The 21,986-nt window shown below is 43.2% G+C and overlaps 1 protein-coding gene across 2 annotated transcripts in view; it reads right to left on the bottom strand.

Annotated features, from left to right (window-relative positions):
* The window catches only part of LOC311231155 (metabotropic glutamate receptor 4-like), a gene marked incomplete at both ends in the record, with an annotated part of 754,768 nt that overhangs the window by 87,885 nt on the left and 644,897 nt on the right, over positions 1-21,986 (bottom strand). For both annotated transcript variants that reach the window (XM_084317663.1, XM_084317662.1), the window contains one exon: positions 20,307-20,507. In XM_084317663.1, coding sequence (XP_084173789.1) covers positions 20,307-20,507 — 201 coding nt within the window. The remainder of the gene's footprint in view (positions 1-20,306; positions 20,508-21,986) is intronic.

Consider the following 21,986-nt stretch of genomic DNA (forward strand, 5'->3'; position numbering starts at 1 on the left):
GCCACCTGCCGCAGCGTGTGCGCGCACGCACACACACACACACACGCACACACACACACGCACACACACACACACACACACACACACACACACACACACACACACACACACACACACACACACACACACACACACACACACACACACACACACACACACAGACAGACACACACAGACACACGCTTGCTGCAGTACTGTATAGTCTACGTGCATAATGAATGAACGCAGTAGGCTTATATATATTTTTTTATTTGCATTTTCAGGTTACAAACCGTTTGCAATGAACAGGTTTTTATTTAATTTTTTACCTCCCCCGAGACATGTCTGTCAAAATGTATGGAGCATAAACATTTAACCTCTATATTAGAGGAAAACAGTGAGAAAAACAGTAGCAATAGTAGTAATAGTTGGAACAATGTCAAAGTAACAGACCCCCTCCCCCCCAAATAATAAACCCTCTCCCCCCTCAACCCTCCCCATTACTGTCTTTACCAGGGACGTGCACAGGACTTTAGAGGGGCAGGTGCTCAAAGGCTGAAAAGGGCCCTTTTTGGGTGGGGGGGGCCCCTTTTTATGCTTTTTGGGGGGTTTTGGTGATCAAATATTGAATATTGAACTATAATAATCAGTGCAGGACCTCACTTATCCTTGAAAGACACTTTTATCACTGACTTAAAAGGCCCATACATCTCCATAAATGTTCAGGGGGGAGGGAATAAGTGCTTACCCTACAGACCCCAAGAAGTGCTGTATATTCTGTATTGTTTAATATAAATGCATTTTTTATTCCAATCCCGATTTGTATTTGAGATTCCCAAATCCCATCGGACTTGACTTCTTCGTGTCCCTCAATGAGTGTAATACCAGCATTCAACTGTATGCGCCACAGCGGTTTCTATCATCATCATCATCACCACCCATGCTATGCATAAAATATTTAGGTCCGCGGAGAGGCACGCTGAGGAGGCCGTGCAAACTGCAATGGAATATGGGGCATCTCTCTCTCTTTACCTAATATTTTGATTCTATCCTGACATTTTTCAGTTGGAAGGGCAGTCTATATGCGTAACAGTAAAAAAAAATATATATTTTTTTTTCTTTTTTTTCAAAAAGGGCACTTTTTTTATGAGGCTCAAAAAGGCAGGTGCTCAAGCACCCCTTGGCCTCTATGTGTGCACGTGCCTGGTCGTTACCATCAACATATGTAGGGCGGCTGATTGGCGCAGTGGGCAAGGTGCTTGCCTCTAATGCAGGAGACGCTGGGTTCGAGCCTAGCTCTCGGCGTTGCTACCGGCTGGCCGGTCGTTTATACTAACACAATTGGCAAGTGTTAGAGGGTGGGAAAGCCGGTGGGTGGGGATTTAACGTTGTGGACAGCGACTCCTACAGGTCGGTTTGGTGACGCCGGTGCAACGGAAGCAGGAAGTGACGGGGGCAGCGTGAGCCTCCCACGCGTTACTCCTCGCCACTGAGAGTTCGAGCTGCTGCGGTGAAAAGATGCGACAGGCTGCCTCCTCGTGTACCGGAGGGGACACGTGATGCAAGGCTTCTGTCCTCACTACAACCGACCTGTGGGAGGCATAGTCTAGCAACGTTCAAGACAGGGGAGGGAAGAATTGGATATACGAAATTGGGATGGGAGAAAAAGTGGATACAAAAAAAAACATATGTCATATAGTTACATCCGTGTACTTCAGTCAGAAGATAAAGTGCAAAGAACAATGTAGTAGAAAAGAGAAAACATAATAATAAGAAAGAAAAAACATGTACGAGGTCCTACTAGGACGGGGCCTTACTATTTCTCTCCTTCCCTCTCTCTCTCCCTCTCTTCCTCTCTCCTCTGTCTCTCTCCCCCCCTCCTTGATTGATTGATTGATTGATTGAAAACTTTATTAACAGATTGCAGAATGGGTACAGTACAGTACAGCACAATACATACAATTGTTAAGGGGATGCAGACCAGAGAAAGACTTTCGTCTTGTTTACATCAGGGTCCCCCATTTTCAATTCATCGTAATCCTTCCCCTCCCTCTCTCTCTCCTCCCCTCTCTTTCTCCCCGTCGCTCTCTCTCCCTCTTCTTCTCTCTCCCTCCCCCTCTTCCCCCCTCTCCTGTGTTTGGAGTATAAGCATTTGGCCTCTACATCAGAAATAAAAACAAATAGGACAAGGTCAAATGCAACAGACTTAAGCCCTTTTTATTACTGCCATTTTCAGAGCAGGGTACCTGAGTTGTATCTCAGAGTATATCAACAATATGTCATATGCAGTCACATCGGCATACATCAATAAAAAGTTAAAGTATAAAGAATAATATAAAAAACGTAGCTAAGAAATAAAAAGTAAGAAAGTCAAAAATAAAATGGTGTTCGAGGGAGTCACTCACACGTAGGCACAGTAGGCTATAGGCCATGGTTGGTGTGTACAGCTATCAGGTCCGTCAGATGTAGGTGTTATTTCCAGCTGTTCAGGGCTTATAGTAGTTTTAGTGGATCTTTGCTCTAGTCTCAGGGTTACATTGATAAGTCTCACATTCTTACATGGACATGAACTTTTGACTATAAGGGTATTAGTTGGTGGGTAGCGTTTTAAGGTTCTCAAAGTAAGTGATAAACGGCTGCCAGTAGCGTATTGGGTCAACTTTTTTGTAGATCCTCTAAGGGTAAACTTAATCTTTTCCAACTTTAAGAAGAACATAGCTATTTGGGGGGGGGGGTAGGAGGAGATTTCCATCCTAACAAAATCCTACCTCTTGCTAGCAGTGTGGTAAACGCTATTGTGATGGAGTTAGGAGTGTTTAATTGTCCAGTATTTGGTGGGACTCCAAAAATAGCTGTTTGGGGTGAGGGTTCAAGATCGATTGAGAGGACTTCAGATAGTATTTAAAAAATAGTAGTCCAAAAAGTATGCAGTTTAGGACATGTGTGAGATTGGCTGGAGAAAGAGCGCATTTGTCTTCCACATCAGGGTATATTGCTGGCAGTTTGGATTTGCAGTATGGAAGATTTTGAATTGGATGAGCCCCAATCTAGCACAGGTGGTCGAGCTGTTAATGCGGTCTAGCTCTGGTCCACCATTCGTCAGAGAAGTCCTCCCCAAGCTCAGTCTCCCATGAATGAATGAATGATGAATGAAAACTTTATTTAACAGATTGCAGAATGGGTACAAGACAGTACGGCTCAATACACACAATTGTTAAGGATATGCAGACCAGAGAAAGACGTTTGTCTTGTTTACATCAGGGTCCCCCATTTTCAATTCATATTGACATTTATGACATACTCAACATACATGACATTTATGGCATAGGGACATATAGGTATTTAGTACTGATACATTTGTGACATATACGGTATTCAAATATACAGTACTGTTACCGATAGATCCTGACAGAGTATATACATATCACATATGATGGGGAGGGGACTGTACATTAGGAGGGGGTGGGTGGGTGGGAGAGAAATATACATCCGGTGGTGAGGAGACTGTACATTTGGAGGGGGTGGGTGGGTGGGAGAAAAAAATACATATACCGCGGGGAGAGAATATATACATGCGGTGGGGAGGAGACTGTCTATTAGGAGGGGGTGGGGGGTTTGGACATTTACGGTGGCCAGTTTCGAATTGCAGCCTCCCGTAGGTGCTCTTTAAGAGCGGTTTTGAATGTGGGTTTCACATTCCTTTACAGCTTTGGGTAGGGCGTTCCACATTGATGTGGCATAATTGCGAAACGTGTTTAGTCCCTTGTTTGAGCCATTTGTTCTTTGTTTTTGATAGAGAGGTTGTGTCAAGATCAGAGATAAAGCTGTAGACATCAGAAATGAAGCCTTTTCGCCCCCGGTCTGATTGTGAAGAGATATTCCCAGGGCTGATCACAGGGGAGATCAGGGTAGGAGGGGTAGCAGGCTTGTATATAATGCCTAATCTGGAAGTCTCGAATTATAATTGTTGCAGATTGTTCCAAAGCTATCAAACCTATTATTGTTGAAGAGGTCTGATAATTTCACAAGGCCTTTGTCTTTCCAGAGTGAGAAAGCAGAATCGAGAGTTGAGGGGGGAAATAAGTGGTTGTTATTTATGGGGCCGTTGATGGAACTATCTATATCCACATTTTTAGTGTAGCTATTACCACTGTGTTGAGCGTGAATTTAGAGGGAGAGACTGGTAGCTTGGAGTAGATCAATGCAGGAAGTCAAGTTAGACGGCAAGACCTAGCTTCCAACAGGCACCAGTCTGTCAAGGGAGAGCGAAGCCAGTAGGATATATTCTGAATATTGCCAGCCCAATAGTAGTAGATGAAAGTAGGCAGAGCCAAACCCCCGTTTTCCCGGTTTCTCTGTAATACGTGACATTTTATTCTGGGTTGTTTGCCTTGTCAGACAAAAGTAGATATCATCTGGTCGAGGGATTTGAAAAAGGATTTGGGTAAAAATATTGGGATGCATTGGAATAGATAGGAGAGTTTAGGGAGTATCATCATCTTTTCAGATTGTATCCTGCCTGCCAAGGACAGGGGTAGATCATCCCATCTGTGGAGGTCCGACTTCAGCCTATCAAGCAAGGGGGTGAAATTAGAAGATCTAAGGGAGGAGAAAGAGTCGGTGATCTGTATCCCAAGGTACTTAAAGCCTAAGGCTGAGACACGAAAAGGTACTTCTACCTGTGTGATCTGACTAGCGCTGTTGTTGATAGGATAGAATTCACTTTTATTATAATTAAGCTTGTAACCGTAAAAAGTACCAACATTCTGGAGGATAGAAAGTATATGGGGGGCGGCAGAGACAGGGACAGAGAGGTACAATAGCAGGTTGTCCGTGTATATGGAGACCCTATACTCCGACTCTCCATGAATCACACCGGAAAATAAGTGGGAAGTCCTAAGATGTATGGAGAGTGGTTCCATTGCTATGGCGAATAAGAGGGGAGATAGGGGACATCCTTGCCTTGTCCCACGTGTTAGGGGGAAAGAGGTGGATCTAAAGTTGTTGGTGCAAACACTAGCCTTAGGGGAAGTGTAAAGTAGTTGGTTCCAAGAGATAATTTTTTTTCTTCCAAAACCTAATTTCTTTAGTACTGCAAATAGGTAGTTCCACTCCACTCTATCAAAATACTTTTCTGCATCAAGAGCGATGGCAGCCTCTGGAGAGTTCGAAGGTGACAGGGAGTGTATTATATTTAAGAGCTTCCTGACATTTGAGAAAGAGTGGCGATTTCGAATAAAACCAGTTTGTTCTTTGGATATAATATTTGGTAAGAAATGTTCCAGTCTGGTTGCGAGGATCTTTGCCAGTAATTTACTAGCTACATTTAACACTTTGAGTGCCAACGACGAGATTTCTCGTCCTAACTCACCATGCGTTGAGTGCCAATGACAAGATTTCTCGTTATTTAATCGTTATTTCTTTTATTAGCGATATCCATAAATTTTTCATCCATCCAGCCTGACGTTATCATTGGGAATGGCTCTGAGCTCGAAAAGGGCAAATACCACCGCCTATCATCTCCCGGATGGTAATGCACATCTTATGCAGTTCTGGGCTAGGATTGGAGGCGAGATCCCGGTCAATACTAGAGATAGCTTTACTTATGTTAAGCTGTCCAAGCTGCTTATTCTTATTGACTAGAATAGAATATGAAATTATTTAGCCTCTAAGAAAGGCTTTTAGTGTCTCCCACAGCAGGGAGGCAGAGGTCTCCTGTGTTGAATTTGTGCTAATAAACAAGTCAATTGAGTCTGAAATATTTTTACAGAATGCCTTATCTGATAAAAGAAGGGGGTTAAATCTCCAAAGAGGTCACTCTTTTTGGCATATAGAGAAAGTTATGTCGGTAAGCAGCACTGCATGGTCTGAGATGACTATAGTTGTGTAGTCACATGATTCAACAGCTGGTAGGAAGGATCGGTCAATGAAGAAATAGTCTATATGAGAGAAAGTGTTGTGAGGGTTTGAGTAGAAGGAACATTTCTTACCATGGGGATTCGGGTCTCTCCATGGATCCACACAGCCGGTTGCCTGCATAGATACACTGAAGGCTTTTGCCATTGCCGACTGCTGTTGAGTCCTGGGGCTTGATCTGTCTAACAAAGGGTCCATCACACAATTCAAGTCGCTCCCTAAAATATGACAGTGAGTATTCAGGCGTGGAAGGGATTATTAGCAAAGTTCGGGTTGTCCCAGTTAGGGGCATATATATTTACCAAGACGACTGATGTCTGGCGAAGGGTGCCGGTCACAACTAGATATTTGCCCTGTATGTCTGCACTAACATCTGATACTGTGAAATTAAGTCTCTTATTAATTAGAATAGCCACTCCCCTTGACCTAGCATTAAAGGTTGAGTGGACGCATTGGCCAACCCAGTTAGTACGCAACCTAGCATGGTCTGACATCCGGAGATGAGTCTCCTGTAGGAAGGCTACATCTGGTTTTAGACGTTTTAGTTGTTGAAAAATCCTGGCCCTTTTAATTGGACCGTTTAAGCCTTTTACATTCCATGAGAGGAACCTAATATTGGAATGTTTGTTGTCATTAACAAGATTAGCCATACTGTCGGTGCAATGAGCGAGCAGATAGGATGTATCTTTTCAGTGAGTGTGGTGCCCTCATGGGGCTATTTGGATTAAGGCTCTGAGTGTGAGCGCTCCCTCGAACATAAGAGTAGCATACAAGATAGAATACAGTGACCTCAGTAGAAAGAGAAAAAAAACAATCAGTAATACGACAATATGTAGGATAATACCTTTGGTGTGAATAGCTCTTGCTAAGCATTGACAGTCCCTCACCAGCCCCTGAATGCCCTCCCCCTAACAACCCCCCCCGTCCCCCCCCCCCGTCCCTAAGTATTCTTCCCCAGATGAAAAAGTCAGCGGGAAAAAACATTCAGTGTTTCCAGATAACGCCATCTCTATACCTACCTTACTCCCAGTGCTCTGGGGTGGCTTCCCTTGGAAACAAAGAGCTGTGAATAACAGTGATAGAAATATATATATATTAGGGGTGGGGGAAAAATCTATACCTAGTAGTATCGCGATACTTTGCATGGCGATACTGTATCGATACAGGGACGCCAAGTATCGACATTTAATTATTTAAAACAAATAATAAAAAATAAAAAAATTGTATAAGGAAGTTGCATTGTTCATTTCAATACCTGTAATAGTACAGTATTCCACACACACACACACATGTGCATTCAGTTAAGTTGGAATATGACTGTAATACAAACAGTTCAGTTTGTCAGGTACATGCAACACAGATTACAGTATTTACATCTGTCTGCTTGTGAAAATACCATGTTCTGCAATAAAAATTATTGAAGTGAGGTGAACAGACTGAACTTTATTTTATTAGATAAAACACGTTGACAAAGTTTTACTTTGCAGTTGAAAAAAGGTAATACATCACAATATATCGCAATATTAATATCGCAATATATTTAGTATCGCAATACTATCGTATCGTGACTCAAGTATCGTGATAGTATCGTATCGTAAAACGGGGATGGAACATTGAGTGAACTCAATTTAAATACTCATCTAATTCCAGCTCAACCTCCCGAGAACCTGCGGTGGGTTATGGGTTAATATACTTTTCAAATAAACAAATACGCGTTCGCAGAGATTGGTTTGGACATTGTGTAGCCTTAATGATGTTGCCGTCCTTATACAAACCCTGGAGATTCTGAACAGCTCAGTAGTGCAAATAATTTGGTTGGTTCAAGCAGTAGTAGAAACATATATAAAGGGTAACAGTAAGAGGATATATATATGACTGAGAGAGTGTACATATAAAATTGTTGCGGGACCCTATTCGGAATCAATAAAAATAAAAAAGGAAAGTAAATTAAAACAATCCCAGATCAACATTTCGAGAATCTACAGTTTTCTATGGGCTAATATATTATTGGGATAACCTTCAAGTTACACATTGCTATGAACATCAAGATTAGTCTAGGCATTGTGTAACGTTATCAACTTGACCATTCTTATGCATTTATACAAACCACAGAGATTTTGTAGTTTCGAACCATGAAGCCAGGTTAGCCAGTCGTACAGTAGCTAGCGTTAGCTCGTTAGCTCGTCAGTCCGGCCAGGATAAGTTAGACAGTGTTCCGTGATATTTATTGTAGTAACGTTAGTTCAAGTCACCTCTTTTCAGTGGGTGGTGTCTTTTTTCCCCTTCTCCGGGCGCTTAGAAAGCGTGAGATCAGTCAAAAGTAAAGTCAACCGGCCCGGTCAGAATACAGTCGATCATAATAGTTAAGGTTTCTCCCAGTTAGCCGAATAGCATGTTGTTCCTGCATACAGTCTAGGTAGCATCGCTTACCATGCTAGCTTCAGGGAAGTGGTGGTCGTAGAAACGCTGTGCCTCTGTGGCGGTTTTAAAGGCATGTTCTTTTCCCCCGTAGTCCACTTTCAGAAGAGCAGGATAGACGAGACGGAACTTGAACTTCTTCTCTTAGAGTAGTGTTTTTACGCGAACAAAAGTGGCCTGTTGTTTGGCGGTGTTGGTGGCATAGTCAGGGAAGAACGCCATCTTCCGTCCACGCCAGACAAGTCGGTTCCGATCTCCACCCAGGGCCCGGGATCTGTCTTGGTAGTAGTGAAATCGCACAATCATCACCCTGGGTTTTGCAGCGGGATCAAGGCGGCTCTGGCCAATTCTGTGGGCCCCTTCCAGCACAGGGGGGGGGGGGGGGGGGTGAGTGCACCACTTTACATGTTTATAAATGTTTGGCAGTTACACACATAAATATAGACCTCTTCAACAACAGTAATAATAATACATTTTAGTGTTCGACATACCTTATTCCGCTTTACCAAGGGGAGTTATTTACTGGAGTAAGGTTCTTCTATTATACATAATTCGCTGTCTGCTCCGTCGTTGTCTCTGAGTTACTTCCGCCTTGGTCACACAGGATGCTGTGACCTTTATACTATAGGAAAGACGAGCTCTGCCCCCATGTGGACACAAAATGAAAATGCACAAGTGGCTCCGAAATATTATTTTTTTAAATAGAGAGCTCAGTATTCTGAGCCAATACAGAGAAGTTGATCATCTAGACCAACGCAAATCAAAGCTTACTGACAATAAAGATGATAGGCATCTTTACCCTTGGCGGTCAGTTACACTCCCACCAAATCCTGCTATGACGGATAAGCACAAAACAATTAATTTAGTCATACAGGATTTCCTTTTAGATTTCACATAGCATCAAAATAATACAATTCAAGCGTTTCTATACTAATTACTCTCGAGGAGGAGTACCAATTTCTGGATCGGTCGCTCGAGGACTGAAGGTCTGGTAGAGTGATCTTTTCGCTCCCCAGTCTGTATTTTTACTCGACGTACTAGACCGTCGCTCTCTTGAGTGGCTTCGACGACTCGACATAGTTGCCACTGGCTTCTTGGCAGGTTACTGTCCTTGAGGATGACTATGTCGTTCACCTTGAGGTTACGCCGTGGTACGTGCCACTTCTGGCATGTAGAAATGTTCAGGAGGTATTCCTTCTTCCAGCGGCTCCAGAATTGTTCGATTATGTACTGGACTCTGCGCCATCTCTTGGTTGCATACATGTCCTCTTTAACAAATCTCCCAGGGGGTGGAAGAGCGATTTTAGACTTCATCATGACGAGATGGTTTGGTGTTAAGGGTTCTAGCGCCATAGGGTCGTTGATACCATCTACTGTCAGTGGTCGGCTGTTTACAATAGCTGTAGCTTCATAGAAGAGTGTTCTAAGGGAGGCGTCATCAAGTCTGCCTGGACACAGAGCGATGGTGGCGTTCAGCACATTTCTTATTGTCCTGATTTGACATTCCCAGACACCACCTGCATGGCTGGCGGATGGAGCGTTGAAGACGAATTCACACTGTTTCTCTGCTAGAAAGATCTCCAGTAAACTGGCGTCACATTGTTTGAGTGCTTCTTTAAACTGGTTTCTAGCTCCCACGAAGTTAGTACCGTGGTCGCAATGAAGTTGCCGAACAGCTCCTCTGAGGCTGATGAAGCATCTCAAGGCGTTAATGAATGAGTCTGTTGATAAGTCTTCAAGCATCTCGATGTGGACAGCTCGTGAAGCCAGGCAAGTTAGTATCAGGCCATACCTTTTGTACTCCTTTCGTGCCTTTTTAATCAGGAAGGGGCCGAAGCAGTCCATGCCACTGTATGAGAAAGGCGGTGAGTCTTCCACACGCTCTTTAGGGAGTTCAGCCATTTGCTGCCCTTCAGTAGGTCGTCGGAGTTTCCTGCATCGTACACAGTTGTGAATCAGCTTGGCTACTAATTTGCTCCCACCAATGACCCAGAATCCATTTGCTCTCAGTTCCATTTGGGTTTGACTTCGGCCTTGGTGACAAACTTGAGCGTGGTGATGAGCCGTAATTAGCTTGGTGATAGGGCTGTCTTTTGGCAAAATGATGGGATGTTTCATTTTTTGACTGAGGGATGAGCGTCTCAATCTTCCACCCACACAGAGAAGTTCTCGATGCAGAATTGGATCAAGGGAATGAAGAGCACTTGAACTTGGAAGAGCATCTCCTTCCTGGCATCTCTTAATTTCCTGAGAGAAGGCTTGCTGCTGGATGAGCTTGATCACTATTTTGGCAGCTCTTTCTCGTTCTTCGACTGTCACCAGTTCGGCGTTGTGTACTTTTCCCTATCCCAGCCTCTTGATTCTTGCAACTACTTTCAGGATCTTTGACCATGAAGAGATCTGATTTAGGCGAATTAGAATGTCTGTACAATTGTTAACTTTGGTTGTGAAAGCTTGGACAGCCTTAACCTCAGGATCGCCTACGAGTAGGTCTGCGAAGGGATTCAGTTTGGGATGTACTTCTTGCTCCCAGAGAAATGTAGGACCTGACATCCAGTTTGTTCAAGGAATGTGTGATGCCTGAAGGCCTCTGGAGGCATGATCTGCCGGGTTCTCTGCTGTTTCGATATAGTGCCATTTACTTGGGTCAGTGTTTTCTCTTATCAGTTGGACTCTGTTCGCGACGAACACATGGAACCTTCTTGCCTCATTATTGATGTAGCCCAGAACTACTTGTGAATCTGTCCAGAAGAATTCTTCATCGATCTTCATCTGCAGTTCTCTTTTCAGCACCACACTTAATTTGGTTGCGACCACTGCCGCTGAGAGCTCTAGTCGTGGGATGCTTGAGACCTTTGTGGGTGCTACTCTTGCTTTGGCCATCACAAGACTGGAGTGTACTGTATTTTTGTCATTTTTGTACCTGAGGTAGGAACAAGCGCCATACCCCATGCTGCTGGCATCGGCAAAGTGATGCAGTTCCGTCTTGATGATGTTGCCGAAGTCATGTGGGTGGTAGCATCTAGGGATCGTGAATTCCTTTAAGTTATATAGCCCGATCTTCCACTCCTCCCACCGTGGCTTTAAGTCATCTGGCAGTGGATCATCCCATCTTATGCCTCTGCGGCATAGTTCTTGGAGTATGCGTTTTCCGCTTAGGGTGAATGGGGCAACAAACCCGAGTGGGTCATAAAGAGAGGCGACGATGGAGAGGATTCCTCGACGGGTTGAAGGCTGGTCTTTCATGTTGACATTGAAGCTGACGGTGTCGTTGTCTATAGACCACTGAAGGCCAAGTGCATGCTCAGTTGGGGTCGCTTCCAACTTAAGTTCGAGAGGGTCAGTGATTGTTGCTCTTTCTGAGGGTTTCACACAGTCGAGGACGTCTTTGTGGTTAGAGTTGAATTTGTGGAGGCCTCCTCGTTTGCACAATTGTTGTGCCTCGATGATCAGTTTCTTGGCCTCTTCGACTGATGAAACGCTGGCTAACCCATCATCAACGTAGAAGTTCTTCTCAATGAAGGCTGAGGCTGCTGGGTAGTCTTCTCTATGTTGGTGTGCCATGTACCTTAGGCCAAAATTGGCACATCCAGGAGACGAAGCAGCTCCAAAGAGGTGAACTGCCATCCTGTATTCCTGTGGTTCCGTTTCCAAATCACCTTCCCTCCACCACAGGAACTTGAGGTATTTTCGAGAGTCAGGGTGGACGAAGAACTGGTGGAACATTCTTTCCACGTCGCAGATTATGGCCACGTCTTCCTTTCTGAAGCGGCATAGAACTCCTATTAGGGAGTTGATTAAGTCGGGACCGGTCAATAGACAGTCATTTAGGGAAACTGCACAGAATTTAGCTGAGCAGTCAAACACGACCCGTAGCCTGCCAGGCTTTTGAGGGTGGTAAATGCCGTGATGAGGAAGGTACCAAGCGGTCTCTCCATATGAAGTGGTATGGTCAAGTTCTGCGTCACCTTTCTCGATGATGTCTTTCATGAAAGCCGTATAGCGTTCGTGATACTCTTTATCCGTCTTTAGCTTCTTCTTTAGAGACTGGAGGCGGACTGTAGCTAGTCTCTTGTTGTTTGGTAGGGATGGTGGGCTGCTACCCTTGAAAGGTAGAGGCATCTCGTAGTGTCCATCTTCTTTCTGTCTGATGTTCTCACTGAGGAATTGTATGAAGTGAACATCTTCTTGAGACACGTACTTGTCCTCGTAGTTCCTTTCAGAGAAGTCCGACTCAAGTACTTTAAGGACATCTGTTGTAGACGGGGCTGGTATTTCTTTTACTGACACTCTATGTACAAAGCTCTGGCTCCCTTGTCGGTCCAGATGAGGGTTAGATGAGCCTATTATGCTCCAGCCAAGCTCTGTCCTCTGTGCAAAAGGTTCGTTTTCACAGCCTGTGATGACTTCGAGTGGAGCTAGCGCTGAGGGACAATCACATCCTATTAACATACCCACTTCACAGTCTAGAAGTGATGGTAACTTGTTTACGAGATGCTTGAGGTGAGGCCACTGTAGCGCTGTTTTACCAGTAGGAATGTAGGATTTGTCTACTGGGATGAAGCTACGAGTGTAGGCTTGTGGCACTCTGATGTTGTTTGCAGAATGGAGTCCTCTGATTTGTAGGCCGCTGACACTCTTGCTGGTTATAACTGTATTTACAGCAGTCATTGTACTGAGTCTCAGCTTCACAGGTTGACTTTCCACACTTAACTCCTTAAGCAGGTCCTCTAAGATAAACGTTGTATCACTCTGTGTGTCGAGTAGTGCGTAAGTGAGCACCGTTATCTGTGGCTCTTGAACTGAAGACACAAGGACTGGGACAATGCTTGAGGTCGCAGAAGCACATCGGGTTGTAGTGTGAGACACGACTCTGCAGACTTCTTGGCTCCGGTAGTTTGCAGTAGATGTGCCACTCTGGGTTGTCTCTGGTGCTTGTGACCTCTCTTCGTGCAGACACGTTGGATGACGACGGTTGCAGGTGTTGCAGGTATGTCGCCGTTTACAGTCCTTGCTGGAGTGTCCCTTCCTCAGACATCCAAAGCAGAGGTGATTTTGGTAGATGTACGTTCTCTTATCCTCTATAGACCTTGATGCGAAGTTAGTGCATGTAGCAATGCCATGATTCTCATTTTTGCAGATTGGGCAAGGTGGTCTGGCTCTATAGGGTGAATACTGTGTCTCCACGATGTTGCTCTTTATGTAAGTGCTTGTATTCAACGCTCTGGCTCTCTTGGAAAACCTCTTGTCTGAGGCTCTAGAGTTCAACAGTAGTGGGGTAGCGATGGGGTTACAAGCTATTCGTGCCTCTTTGTTCAGAAACTTTGAAAAGTGTGCAAGACTTGGATAGCTTCCAGATTTATCTAGCTCTTCTACGATGATCCTGCTCCATCTTCGCAGAATCCACTCAGGTAGTTTCTTGAGCAGTTTGTGGTTCTCTTCGCAGTCGTTCAAGATGTCCAGCCCTCGGACATGTGGAATTGCCTCTGTGCATCCCTGTAGGAAGTCTGCAAACTCTCGGAGCGCCAGAGGATCGTTTGTGTTTATCTTAGGCCATCTCATTAGCTTGTCTCTGAACGCCCTTTGTATAATGAAGGGGTTTCCATACCTCTCTTCCAACACTCTCCAGGCACCTTTATATGCTTCTTCGGAGTCTCTGTAAAAGAATCCTTCCACAGACTTACGAGCTTCTCCAGTAAGGTACATTTTCAGATAAAACATCTTATCACTTGTTGGGAGAGGCTTTCGGTGTATCAGGGTCATGAAGGTCATTTTCCAATCAACAAATTTCATAGGGTCACCGTTGAATATTGTTGGTTCTGGTGTAGGTAGGCGATTCATGCTTAATGCACTTGTGATTGCTTCGGCTAGACTGAAGGCCTCTTGGTTTGCCGTCGCGCTGGGAGATGCTTGACGTTGGAATGATGTAGGATGTAGCGGAGCACTATATTCAGGATTTTGGTGAGCAGTATTTATTTCATGGTCAGTGACTTCTTCTTCTTCGTTGTCTAGATCACTTCCAGAACTGTATGCCCTCACTCGGGCTGCTGCTACCTGGATTTCCTTCTCTGCTTGTAGCTGCTGTAACTTCATCCTCTCCTCCTCCAGCTTACGTCGACTCTGCACCTTCATCTTCTCCATTTCCATCAGCATGGCTGCCTCTTCTAGTTGGAGGAGACTGGTTTGCTGAGCCTGGATCACTTGAATGGCCTTTACCTCTTCTACTTTAGCCGCAAGTTCAGCTTCCCTCCGCCTGTTTGATGCCTTGGAACGTTGAGAGTGAATTGTTTCAGTATTTGTGTGACCATATACAGATCTGTACTCCTCTTTGTTCAGAGCTATTCTCACCCTCTCCTTCTCAAGTCTTTCATTAAAATCTTCTTCTTCTTCTTCTTACACACAAGCTCTTGGGTGTCTGTCGTCAGCTGAATACAGGCGTCCATTTTATTTGCGATCTCAGGAGTCGTGGCATGGTTACGTAAAATGGACTCATATAAACTTCTTACTAAGTCACAACTTGCTTGAATGTCTTGTTTTAGTCTATCAAGTTCTTCTGCTGGACAGAAGGTTCTTAGTTTCCCTCTTGCTTCCTTGGCTATCTTCTTCCACTTCTGATAAGCTTTGTTAAAAGCTTTCTCATTCCTCTTATCCTCCACTTCACGATTTTCTTTTCCTTTCTCGGTTAGAGTTCTTTGGCGAGCACCTGTTCTGTTCTGTTCCAACTCCAAGAGGTTGCCAGCATAGTCTTCTTGGGCCGACATTGTGCTTGATCACACACACTCAAAATATCAAATAAATAGATGGTATTTAAGAGTTCCACTTGCTGGGATGGATATCAGACAGCATAATATTCATTAAATATACAGGAGTTGCCACACGTCCGTGGTATTGCTGGGATGGATACCAGACAGCATAAGGGTAATTAGATATACAGAAGTTGCCACACGTCCGTGGTATTGCTGGGATGTATACCAGACAGCATAAGGTTAATTAGATATACAGGAGTCGCCACATGTCCGTGGTTTTGCTGGGATGGATACCAGACAGCATAAGGATAATTAGATATACAGGAGTTGACACACGTCCGTGGTTTTGCTGGGATGGATACCAGACAGCATAGGGTTAATTAGATATACAGGAGTTGCCACACGTCCGTGGTTTTGCTGGGATGGATACCAGACAGCATAGGGTTAACTCAGTAGGTTCATTCTTCCTTCTCTTCATACATGTATTTTCTTTAGTGTAGGGTCCTCAACATACATGTATTCTCTTCGGAGTAAGGTCTTCAACATACATGTATTTTCTTCGGAGTAAGATCTTCAACATACATGTATTTTCTTCAGAGTATGGTCTTCATTGTACATGTATTTTCTTCAGAGTATGGTCTTCATTGTACATGCATTTTCTTCAGAGTGAGGTCTTCAACATACATGTATTTTCTTCGGAGTATGGTCTTCATTGTACATTTATCCACTTCAGAATAAAGTCTTCATAATACATCCATCCTCTTCAGAACATCTATCCTCTTCAGAGTAAGGTCTACTTCACATTTATCCACTTCAGAATGAGGTTTCATAATACATTTATCCTTTTCAGAGTATGGGTATACTCACTGTTTATCCTCTTCAGAGTATGGGTTCTACTCACTGTTGATCCTCTTCAGAGTCGGGTAAGTTTTCACTCTTCAGAGTTGGGTAAGTTTTCACTCTTCAGAGTCGGGTAAGTTTTCACTCTTCAGAGTTGGGTACGTTTTCACTCTTCAGAGTCGGGTAAGTTTTCACTCTTGAAAACTCTGTGGTGACCAAATTGCCTTTGATTAGAAGCTACTCAGTGAGTGCACCACTTTACATGTTTATAAATGTTTGGCAGTTACACACATAAATATAGACCTCTTCAACAACAGTAATAATAATAATACATTTTAGTGTTCAACATACCTTATTCCGCTTTACCAAGGGGAGTTATTTACTGGAGTAAGGTTCTTCTATTATACATAATTCGCTGTCTGCTCCGTCGTTGTCTCTGAGTTACTTCCGCCTTGGTCACACAGGATGCTGTGACCTTTATACTATAGGAAAGACGAGCTCTGCCCCCATGTGGACACGAAATGAAAATGCACAAGTGGCTCCGAAATATTCTTTTCTTAAATAGAGAGCTCAGTATTCTGAGCCAATACAGAGAAGTTGATCATCTAGACCAACGCAAATCAAAGCTTACTGACAATAAAGATGATAGGCATCTTTACCCTTGGCGGTCAGTTACACTCCCACCAAATCCTGCTATGACGGATAAGCACAAAACAATTAATTTAGTCATACAGGATTTCCTTTTAGATTTCACATAGCATCAAAATAATACAATTCAAGCGTTTCTATACTAATTACTCTCGAGGAGGAGTACCAATTTCTGGATCGGTCGCTCGAGGACTGAAGGTCTGGTAGAGTGATCTTTTCGCTCCCCAGTCTGTATTTTTACTCGACGTACTAGACCGTCGCTCTCTTGAGTGGCTTCGACGACCCGACATAGTTGCCACTGGCTTCTTGGCAGGTTACTGTCCTTGAGGATGACTATGTCGTTCACCTTGAGGTTACGCCGTGGTATACGTGCCACTTCTGGCGTGTAGAAATGTTCAGGAGTGAATACATTGGAGTGTATTGGTTGGATAAATTTTTTTGCCCAGGACCTCCGCAAAAAACTCTGACATAAATCCCTCTTAGGCCGTAAGGTGAAGGCTGTATCGTTTCATCCCGTTCCCACCTCGGCGGACTACAACATTTTCAATCTGGGTGAAAGATATATTGGTGTAGATTTAGGAACAAAAAGTTCTCCATTGACATTTTGCGCAATCATAATTTTTAAGTCAGGACTAGATCTGTCCTCGCGAACGGATATTTGGTCACCACAGAGTTTTATTTGACGTAATTGGTGCGAGTTCGGTCACGTATCTTGCGCTGGACCAATAGCAGCTCTCTTTGTTGCGAGGATACGGCCATCCGGTGTCACCAAATGACATCCAAGGAGTAACGTTACAGATGAAAATGGACAAAAAACACCATCTAAAGTTCGCAAAAAGGTTTCTAAACAATGTTATATGCATCTCATGTCCGTTCAGAAAGAACGTGTACAAGATTTTACACAGACACGGTGGGATAGATATAGAAACTGCGTAGAATGGTGGCTTAACCTACAAGGCCAGAATCATACCATTACGGAGACATACAACATTGTTTAGAGATCGATTTGTGTCATAAATGTCATGATATATATATGATATAATGGGGACCCTGATGTAAACAAGACAAACATCTTTCTCTGGTCTGCATCCCCTTAACAATTGTGTGTATTGAGCCGTACTGTATTGTACCCATTCTGCAATCTGTTAAATAAAGTTTTCATCTGCGTTCTCCGGGAGATATTGATAATTCGAGACCGGTTTTCAGCGTCTTCTGCCCAGCTAGCAAGAGCTTCATTTTGGGAGCTTAGCTGAGCACATGTCTTTTCCAGGGCCGCGACTGTGTCACTATAGTCGGAGAGGGTTCTCTCTAAATCAGTAATCCGTTTGTCTTGGTCGAAGGTGGTTAATTCGATGGAGGCTAATAACTCCCTCACTGGAGAAAGGGCATTTTCTATTAAATCCAGGACATTTTCTTTCATGTCTGTGGCTAGCATTGTGCAGAGATTCTGCAAGTCCTCAGGGAGGTTGGGTGGCGCGTCAGTCGCCATCTTAGCGGTACCATTAGCCTCTTCGGAGTATTAAGCTGTCGACCTCTGAGCATTCCTTTCTTTGCATCTATTTGGCATTTCTTCATGCTGAGTTATTCATTTTTACTTTGTGCAAACAATTTTTTTGTATAAAGTTTAAAAAAGACATGATAAATTAAGTTTGACTTGCAAAATGTCGGGAGCCACCTCCTCACATGTCTGTTCCCTTTCACATCATAACCGGAAGCCGGCTTATATTATTCTAATGACTTGTTTTATTAGGAGATCACAGATACTGCGCTGCCTACAGTAGTACAGTCCACCAGTCCACTACCCGACTCTGGCGGCCTCAATATGTCTACTGTACTTACTGTACGTATAGGGCAAAGCATATATATAGTATCTACTATCTACTAAATCCATGAAACAAGTCATTCGAATAATATAAGCCTACTGTTCATTCATTAGACATTAGGATATACAGTTATTTGTGTGTGTGTGTGGCACAACAAGACTTATGGAATATTAATGCAGTCTATTTCCACGCGATTAGCTTTAGTTCTTATTTATTTATCCACTGTCATTTGCAGTGTTGGTGTAGTAGGCTACATAGTGTATTTCAATATCTGTTTTATTGATTAATGATGAAAGAATGCAGGTTATATAAAATAAATGTCTGTCCCATTGTACCAATCAATGGGATATATTGCATGTTGGCTATAACCTGTATTATTTCAAATGTATAATTAATCAATAAAAGTTTCAGATATTTAACAAATAAGAAATACAAATGCCAAATAAGGCATTAAATCATTATTATTTTCAATCACTTCACAATAATTGCATAATTGTGTTTGAATATCTGAGTAATTAAGTAATTATACATTTGTCCAAACTAGCTGGTTGGTTCAGATATGGTTAATCCAGCTGCCCTGTGATCAGATGAATCCATATTATTTATTTTTCCGACATCAAATGCGTAATTCTTTATTGTACACATATTGTCATATTTATTTAAATTATGATTAATTAATTCCAAGGAGGCCTGTAGACTTGACATGAAGGAATCACTATGATTCCTCCCAAATCAAGCCCTTAACACATTGGGCGCCGGGCATTGTGCCCATCATTATACCCAGTCTGCCAGCACTGTAACCCTATGGAGATGTTTACCTTCTTTGCAGGGCTATAACTTTTTAAATGTTATAGCTATATTGACATTACTATGGCCCATTCAACATCGATTATCTATCGTTCAGGATGGGGGAACGTTATATTTTTTCATTCATACATTGTTGTGTTAATACCTTCGAGAATATAAGTATGTTTTTAAGCTTTTCTGCTGTAATTCCAAAAACGCTAGTTATAGGCCCTGACGCATATGATAGATTATCGATTGGCGTTTCTTTCCTATACACGCTATATAAAAAAAATCAAATGTATATGATCGGTATACATTATGCTTCATCATGCGTGAAGGAAAGGGGGGGGGGGTCATTTATAATTCCTTGATCGTCAGTAACGGCTTTATTTAGTATGAGTTGATATATTGATCAGACTGATTGCAAACAAGGAAATGGACAATCGGGCTGAAAATAACGTTAGTGTCCTCTTACCGTTCGCCAATGAGACTGGAGGAATATCCCAATTATTTGACGCCGATCTCCTAGATCCATTTCCGGTTTGTATGGTCGCAATAAACGCAGAAATAATATTGATTATTGCGTTTCGAAAGCGATTCAAATGCACTCGAGTGTTTGTCTGGATCCACGTAACAAGATATGACTGCCGGAGGGATTTCCTCGATGCACCGACCACCACTTCCGGTTTGATGTGAGTGTAACTCGCCCGACCATCCACCAGGCGGCGGTATTGAGGCGTTGCAATCTCAGACAGGGTGCCGCTGCAGTCCGGAGGGAGGCTGGATGAATTATGAATGCCATGGCGAAAAAATTAAATATTGATCCCAAAAACGATTTACGCAGTTGTTGGCGTTCAACGCATGGCGGGCAATAACGACTTACGCCGTTTATGGTGCACGATGTGTTAAGAACACAACAAACAAACAAACAAACAAACAAACAAACAAACAAACAAACAAACAAACAAACAAACAAACAAACAAAGTCTGCTCCTCAGTGCTCCTAATTCCTGCTCTCAGTCAGGCCCGAAAAGGTCTCAAATGGCCCTAAGAGCAAATATTTTGTCTTAAGTCCGTTGGTGAATGAGACCCATTATCTTTTGGCCAGATACACAAAAGATTCATTCCATTATAAATAATCTCGACTGACCTGTGAAGTTGAGGCGACGGATGTGCTTGAGCAGCAGAGTGCCGTTGATGGGGTCCATTTTGGGGCAGAGACCCACCTTCCCCGGGCAGAGCTCCCGGTGCATATTGTGCAGGGCATGGGCCATTGCATACACTGCATCAATTACAAACTGAACCTTGCCTTCTTGTTCGTATAAGGAGTCCTTTCTTATCCGCTCCTGATCTGTAGGGTTAAAGGCAGAGAGAGAGAGAGAGAGAGAGAGAGAGAGAGAGAGAGAGAGAGAGAGAGAGAGAGAGAGAGAGAGAGAGAGAGAGAGAGAGAGAGAGAGAGAGAGAGAGAGAGAGAGAGAGAGAGATGACACATGATGTGCAGAGTTCATTTTAAACATTTTAAAACCATAAACACAACACTCGTTTTTCAACCGAGAACAATTATGTATATAACGCTTCATCGATTGAAAACTGTAAATGTATTTATTTATTTATTTATTCATCTATTTTTCTTTATCGTACAGTGGTTTGATCATCACTGATAGGCAATAGGCAAACTTCCCTCGTGTTGAATCTTTTTATGAATTGGAGACATCAAGTCAGGGAAATTACATAAATTGGCCCCTCGTTAACCCAGTCATGTTTCATGCTAATTGAGACATTTGCATCAATGCAGTCAGATAACAAGTAGGAAAGACATTGAAAAGGAAGGTAAAGGAGTGCATTAGAATCAGCATCAGGGACCAAAAGATTTCTGATTCAATCAAGAAAAACTTTTTGTTTTCGCTTCTTTAGCTTCTTTGTGAAAGATCAGCTTGTGATTATGCACTGTATCCAATGCCCTACAGTACTACATCATCAAAAGCTTGCCATCTTGCCAACTCTTTGCCATATTATTCCAGATAGTGTTACATTCACTTTGTAAAGCAGCTCAGGTTGGATGGGCCAATTCCCTGCAAGCCACTTAGAATGAGCAGAAGCTAAATGGAGGGTGTGGCGCCAGTCCAATAGACAGAGAAGAAAAGGCATCGCTCGTTCGTGAGTCTACCCCTCCTGCACCGAACAGGCCCTGCCTCTCGCAATTAGCTAGAAGGTAAATATCTAGACCACTGCAGAGGACCGAATCAATTCCAATTTCTGAAGTGCAAGGTTTTCTCCTCCAAGGAATCCAATCAGTCAAAAACAAAAACTCTCTATCTCTCTTGGAATACATGGATTTCCTCCCTATTGGTTTTGTAGTAGTATCAACAGTACTGTATAGGTATACAATTTTCTTCCGATTGGAAGCTGGAAAAATGTAATTCTGTTCCAATTTTATGCATGCCTGACCTGCATGACACTAAAGTGTATCCTGCTGTTTTTGCATGCAGTGCTCTCCTCCTTTTTTTAGAGGCCAACTCTGTGAGAGAACAGAAAAGCAGTGAATGGAGACATCCATTCAGGAGGCATGGAGTTAATCCGCTCACAGGGTGACATGCAATAACTAAAGATAGGTGTTTATTAATCCTGGCCCAAGTTGTTCCACTGGTTTTTCTAGCCGTTAATTGCTATCAGGCTCAGGGGTTATAGGGACCGGAGAGATACAACATGCCAATCCAAACTCCTGGTAAGTTCCTCCAGAGCCTCTGTTCATACAGCCGTCTCCACATTAACGGAATAACGGGTGTATGTGCAAGGGAGATAATAAAAATAATATTCACGTGTGTTCAAT

Source organism: Notolepis coatsorum, assembly GCF_963971535.1.
Source record: "Notolepis coatsorum genome assembly, chromosome: 6".
Classification (NCBI taxonomy): Eukaryota; Metazoa; Chordata; class Actinopteri; order Aulopiformes; family Paralepididae; genus Notolepis; species Notolepis coatsorum.